The sequence below is a fragment of the Aulostomus chinensis genome, chromosome 11, assembly GCF_037954235.1.
Source record: "Aulostomus chinensis isolate RoL2024-O1b breed Wild chromosome 11, RoL_Achi_v1.0, whole genome shotgun sequence".
Classification (NCBI taxonomy): Eukaryota; Metazoa; Chordata; class Actinopteri; order Syngnathiformes; family Aulostomidae; genus Aulostomus; species Aulostomus chinensis.
The window spans coordinates 12,528,760-12,535,986 of NC_141330.1; the positions used below are offsets into that span (position 1 = coordinate 12,528,760).

General features: G+C 42.5%; 1 protein-coding gene across 1 annotated transcript; it reads right to left on the reverse strand.

Annotated features, from left to right (window-relative positions):
* Window positions 1-236: 236 nt before the first annotated feature.
* Window positions 237-6,737, reverse strand: LOC147253417 (metalloreductase STEAP4-like). Its single transcript, XM_086218788.1, has 9 exons — window positions 6,525-6,737; window positions 6,248-6,355; window positions 5,801-5,871; window positions 5,290-5,374; window positions 2,352-2,630; window positions 2,173-2,267; window positions 1,935-2,088; window positions 1,685-1,855; window positions 237-533 (listed from the first exon to the last, which is right to left on the reverse strand). The coding sequence occupies exons 1-9, from the start codon at window positions 6,735-6,737 to the stop codon at window positions 237-239; spliced, it is 1,473 nt and encodes a 490-aa protein (XP_086074914.1).
* Window positions 6,738-7,227: the final 490 nt, after the last annotated feature.

Here is a 7,227-nt window from a genome sequence, read left to right on the forward strand (position 1 = left end):
ACACGATCGTGATCAGCATTTTGCTTCTGTTGCAGCAACAGCTCACTTAAAATACAAATGAATCTATAGATGAAATTTTGGGACAAGCTATTGCACATAGCTGAATATGAAGACATCCATGCAAAACTTTGTTAAAATATACATTTCAGAACATTGTTTTCGAATCAATGTCCCACACAATCCTTCTTGTTTACAGTAAGTCACAGTTGACAAAAGTGTGCCTTACCCAATTGACTTCATTTAACAACCCTGATGGCTTCAGGGGGAGTAAACAGGTTGGTGGCAATGTATTCGCCCACCTCCTCTCTTGGTTGGCTCCTCTCCCAGCCCTGCCGGATGCGGGTGATCGTGCGGTCCACACAAGGGAGGAGGAGAAGCACTTTGAGCACCAGCACCACAGAAGGCACCACCAGACACAGCATGTAGCCAGGAGGGGTGTACCATTTATACGTGGCAGGACGGAGAAATTTGTTCCACCCATAAATGTAGCCATGCGCTGTGCATATGAACAGAGTCAAGTGGCCCAGCTTTGACTGAAAAAAGAAAAAATGGAAAAATCATTGAATGATGAAGGGAAAGAATTAACATTCCTGCTGTGTCACTCTCCTGCCCATATTTAGATTATTACCTTTCTTCTGCAGCAAGTAGTTTGTTAACTCAGCTTCGCAAAAACAAGATGAGCCTGGTTACCAGCACCTCTGAAGTAGTTGTGTGTGTGTGTGTGTGTGTGTGTGTGTGTGTGTGTGTGTGTGTGTGTGTGTGTGCGCGTTTTACAAATGTTGCATGATGAAAGTCTGTCTTTTCAAACATGATATAATGTAAATATTGCCGACCAGATTGTGGAGGTTTTTTTTTTGTACAATACAAACTACTCAGCTGACTTTTAAATCAAATCAATTTGACTATAAATTGTTTCACTGCTGTTGCGGAATTTTTTTTTACACAATTGCCCTTTTAGGTTTGGTTATTGCTAATTACTTGCATATTATACTTCCATTTACACCACAGCACTTGGCTATGGACCACAGCTACAGTGCTTACAATAAGGGCACAATATGGAAACATTCAATATAAATTTTGTACAGTTGCACTCCACAAATGATAACCAAGGCTTTGATTTAACCAATTTAGAAAAGCAAATCCCTCCGCTGCATGCATAGTCAAGAATGTATTTTTATTTTGTTGACAGTTCACATCTAGAATAAATGTGCTCCTGTTATTTTACGTCTCTCCTTTCTCTTAAGATCAATTATCTTGACCTCGACCTCTCTATCTCTGAGTCTCTCGCTCTCTTTCTGGGTCTACCTATGGACCTGACCTTTACACAAATAGGCCTGTGACCTGTATTAACAACCTTCTCCCTGGGGATTATAGTAGGTATCATAATTCTATTTAATGAATAACTTAACATTTAAAATCCTGAGCTAAAACCAGCCAAGCTCTCTCTCTCTGCGCCTGTGTTAGGGAGTTAGTTAACTAGGCTCCAGGGAGATAAGAACCTCTACGAGCACTCTAATAACTCTGATGAAAACTTGGGAACTCCAAATATAGTTTATCAAAAAGGCTATAAAAGACATTTTCACTGATAGTAAGCACATGACTGATAATGTTTATAAGCCTAAAGGTGAACACACATACTCTCATGCACACAAAAGGGATTTTGCATTTCCAACTGTGCTCTGACCTGAATGAAGCTGAACTCCCTCCAGCTGAGTGAGCCCCCAACGGACGGCAGGGATGTCAGTCCTAGCAGGACATAAAGAAAGAAGCCCAGGATTCCCAGCACATAGAAGGAGTCTGTGCCCCATGCCTCAGTGTTATCAAAGTCAAATGGGGTGGTTTTATTGTTCTTCATCTAAAAGAGAAAGAAGAACACACCTTGAAAACAATGAATACTGACTTGTAATTTGCATTGATTGAAACCGGTACTCTACCTCATCCACCACACGTGAGATGAGTTTGTGTCTGACAGCGTAGCGAATCGGAATGATGAATGTATAAATGATGTGGAGAAAAGCAAAGCCTAGTGCGACCAGACCCATCTGCTTCCTACACAGCATCCAGCGGTCAAGCCAGTCAGGGAATCTCCTGGATCAAGATGCATATGTTGGATGTTAACGCATCTTTCACAACAATTTGACAAGCAGGGTGATTCATGGTTCGATGTCTCACCTGTATTTGGTTCCCCTGTAGAGTTGGATGAAGGCAGCTATAACACCAGGTAGGTAACACATAGACAACATGATGAGAGACACAATGGGAAACACCTGAAAGATGCAAAGTAAACCCACATCTGTTGAAGGGAGCTCAAATCTACATGACGCTCAATAAAGAGGTTGGTGAAAATTTACCTTGTTGGCCAGAGAGACCATGATTCTGAAGGAAATGTCTTTGTCCTGTTCAACATATGCATAGATGACATCTCTGATCAGCAGATAGAAGAAGAAGAAGGCGGTGAGGCCCATGGCAACTCGTAACGGCAACCTCCACTCTGGGAAAAGACGCAGAGGGAAATCCTCCAGCTCTCTGGCTGCAGACAGAGACCCCCTGTCCAGAACATAGAGGCCCAGTTTGGTGGCTACTTCTGCTACTGCCCGATTGGCTTCTGCACAGTTGCCACACAGGTACACCTGACGCAAAGACACGTGTATGACTTTCACACAGTTGGTGATATTCAAAAGTTTTGTCACTGTAATGATTCTTGTTTTATGAAAAAACAAGAACACGTGGCTTCCTGTGTATTCACTTATCGCTTTGAACTAAAGGACTGACGCGCACGATCATGATCAAGAGCATCAGTGCGATCTCATTCCTCCCTCCAAACCCAGAGTCTGTCCGTGGGCTGCATGACTCAAGTCCATGTGTAACAGGTTCCATTCTTAGCCACTGGCTGACAGTAGAGGTCAGCTGCCATTTATGTTAATAGCAATTTTGCTCCCGTTCATGTTTAGTTATGAAGGTTCTATTGAATTTTAATTGATTTATTCTGCTGTTTATCTCCCATGGTGAGCTAGAGAGATTTGTTATTTTGGCCTTGGATCACCTCAAAGCTCTTTGGTCACCACCAGCTGTACCTCTGTGTGTGAAATTTAGCCTAAAACTTGAAACACACTGGGGACATTAGTCAGTTCCATGAGTAGCGTGGAGCAGAGCTTTTAACCAACCACCCTGGATCCACTTGTTCTGATCACCCTGCTGCACAAACTAAGATGTCTCTACGGTGGTTCTGTCATTTTGATAGTCTGGGGGGATTGCGTTGTCACATGATGAGGAAAGAGACTTTTCATGTGAGATTATTCCAATCTCACATGACAGATGTAGCAAACCAAATCAGGTTTGATAAAACGGGATTACTTCCTGTATCCACTGGGTGGACAAGGTTTGACTATGACTTAAAACCAGCAAGTACATTTCCTCTGGTTGGGACTCCCATCAAATGTCCATTCCAGTTGCTGCAGTCTTTTACACGAAAACAAAAACAAACAAAAAAATCGATATGGATGGATTTTTGTTATTTCTTGACAAGTACACGACGAGTCTTAAATCTTAGTAGAAATGAGGACTATTAATAATAAAGGTAATTTTATTATGCATGTTGATGCTTCATTTTCTTAGACACCACCACCAGTACTTCATGCCATTCATTTTCAATCGAAGTAAAGTCTAATCACCTTATTCAGTTGTTAATTATTACTCTAAAATTACTGTCAAGTGACTCCCTTGCATCATTTAGATGATCCAGTGCATGACAGCAACATGATCACCCAGAGTGTGTGTGTACACATCACCGTGTTTTGTAGTTCTCCCTCTGCAGCGTCATAGAAGTTGAGATGAAGACCCCGGAGGTGAATGACTATGAAAGACACATGCGTATGACATGTACTGCTCAATATATGATCCCATTTTTAGATCTCACCATGCTGAAGCGTATTGCCACACTCATGGCTCTGATAAGACGATTAAGTTGTTTCTTGTTTTAATGGGGGGGGGGGGGCAGAGAGAGAGAGGAACTTGACAGGCATGTAGCAGAGTCAGTAGAATTGAGCAGTTTTCCCCCAGGTGTGTATAAGTGACCGGGCAGCCAGCCATGTCTCCCTACATTACTGCACCAGTAACAGCAGGGGACAGGCGACAGAGTAAATCTCCATCTGAATGTAAATGTGACAGAACCACAGCCTCACCGTGGATCTAATCAAATGGCCAGCCAGGGAATAGCACACACTTACCAGCATCTGTGCATGAATATATGCTGTAGCTACACTTACGCTCATGAAGAAACACACCTGCCATTGACTCACTGCTACCTGTTTTCAAAGAAAATAGAGCACTGCAGTTGTATCGGTATGCGTGTGAAAGTGTGATTGTAGCTGTATGTATGGGGGTTGTTTGTGTGGAAGAGGATTTGAGGCAGATTCAGGTTTGGTCTCCAGGGGTTCCAGCATGTTTGTGTTTCTCTTTGTAGCTGTGAAACGGAAGCTGCAATAAACACTGGTCTTTTGACTTTGTAACATCATAAAGTGTGTTTGTTTGCGTGTGTGTGTTTAAACAAGTACTGTCCTCATTTCCACTTGCCTTGATATGGGAAGATGGCAAAATCAATAATCTGCTCAAATGCAATCAATTGCTTTCCAAAATTCTTCACAGTGTAGAGTGTGTCTCATTAGAAGGGTACTCCTGTATTGTTTACAGTGTGGCTTGCTCTTTAATATCATAATATGCACACACACACACACACACATACACCCACACACACCACAAAATATCCAATCCATCTAATCATAAAAAGCAAGGCATGACTTTGACATGGCCCTCCACTATATATTGTGCCTTCTTTTCTCTGTAATCTCTAATCTCTGACTTTGATCTCAGTCAGTGCAATGTCCAAATTCTGTCATTTTTGATCTCTGACTGTTTTGGCTGCCACATCCACAGGCGCACAGCATCAAGGCTGTGTCATCATTCAGTCTGTCGTCTTTTGAGCTTTTAAGTCTGTCATTCCAAAAGCTATCCAGTATCCCGTCTCTTATCTCAGTCACTTTGACAGTCGTCTCAAACCTCTCAGATCCCAGACATCAAATTTTTCTCTACACCTCCTCAACAGACAGACAGACAGACAGACAGATAGAACGGCAGGCAGGCAGAGATTTCTTCCATTTATAGTTAGATCCCTTCCTGTTAGTCTTTGTATCTTTACTTAAGTCAACAAAAGCCTCCCTTAAGGCTTCACAGCTTGCTGGCTCCAGTTCGCTTTGATCCTGCTGACATCCTCCATTTCTTATTTCCACTTACCTGTTTTCCTGCCAGAAGACCATTCTGCAGGGCCCAGGCAGACAGCGTGTTAAGGCCTTTAACTACAATTGCACCAGGAACCAATCTGGAGAGCGAACAGCCAAGGTGTTAGTTGTTTGTGTATTTTATCTGTCGTCAACAACAACAACAAAAACAACAACAGACTGAGAGGTAAGGGTCTCTGAGTCAGTGTTTTCACTTCAACTGGCTGGATACACAGCATCCCACTCAACCGAGAGAGCTGCAGCGATTCTTTCTTATGTATTCAGGTAGAGATTTTGATGCCTCACGCTCTAAGTGGTGTTTAGAAGCATTTTCTCAAAAATATATCTCTCCAGGATAAGACTTCCGGCATCTGAAAAAGGTTGTTGACAGCAAGATTCGCTCAGAAAAAATAATAAACTTAACCTCAATTTTCAAGAAGACTGCAAATATACTTTATTATTCCCATATATTATTTACCAGTACAATGAAAGACACCCTTCACTTCCTTGTCAGGGGAATTTCTCACCTCTGCAGGTAGGTAGCGTTGGCTTCTGGATACATGTCTTTCCTCAGGTTGTTACTAAGGTCCACCAACACCTGTAATCAATGCAGCAAGGATGAAACAAAAGAAAAGAGGCAGAATCTGGTTATGTTCTACAGCCTCAGGAATAATGCTTCAAATAAGGTGTTGACTTTGGTGCGCAACAGTGGAGTAATACTGTTTTCATTTTTTACAAATGAATTGTTGCTGTATTCCACTCACAAACTGATAGCTAAATCTAATATAACAGTCCTGCAAAAAATACACACCCCTTCATACGGGATTGTAATGTTGAATATGTGTTTCGAGAGGGACAGCATATTACACTACCAAGACCCCAGCACAGTTCAGCAGCACAACAAATTACAAAATGAGAGTTAAAATAAATCAACACCTCTCTCAAACAGATTTATCAACCAGCCATTCATTCACCTTCCCCTTTAGATGAGCTGCCACTGTCTCCAGGAATTCGTAGTGTTCTCTGTGAACACAAATAAAGATCAGGCTGGCTGACTGGGCTGCTGCTGCGTGGCTCATCACCTGTTCACACGCGCGCGCGCACACACACATACACACACACACACACACACACACACACACACGCATTCAGGATGTTAAAACACATGTTTTAGCTTGTTTTCTTTTTTTGGTGTAAATTTGGATAAACTAATTGCTGCATAATCCAACTATGTTGTGCCATGGGTTGTACCTGAGCTCCCTGAGGCAAGGGGCCACAGCTGTGTGGTCTGCGGCTGCCGTACACCACCCCGTAGCCAGACTGGAGCAGACGCTGGCCCAGGGAGCGCCCTAAATCCCCTGTCCCAAAGATGCACAGCAGCTCCTGCTCAGGAGCAGCTGCTGCACCCAGAGGATGCAGCAACACTCTCGCTGGCTTCATCTCCTCTGGACTTGTCACAGTCATGTTCACACTCCGACACCGGATGATGAGTGTTCCAGCTGTGCAGTTATATTACGGTGGAATCTGACCTGCAAACTGCACCTCCCTCTTTGTTTAGGAGAGTTTAGCAACATGTGACAGCTCACCTTTATGATGAAGTGTGTGTAAAAGAAAGATTCAGGTGTGTTTGTTTAGTACACCAGTGATCAACAATTTTAATCACGTGTTAGGAGTGGGAGTATGTCATAACGGATTATGTCATGTGAGGTTGGTTATCACTCCACCCAACAATTTTTCAGAGTGCAGGTTTTATTGTTGCTTGTGCAAGAGAGAGACTGATTGACATGAAGACTTTGAACTACAAATCAGTTGTAACGAGAGCTGTCTATTGATGTTCTTATAAATATATATATTCATAGTAACACTAGTTGGAAACAGAGTCTGCTTTAAAGGTGATATCTAGTTCAGCCAGAATCTGACTCTTACTTTTGACAGAGAGAAGTGTTGCTGCTTT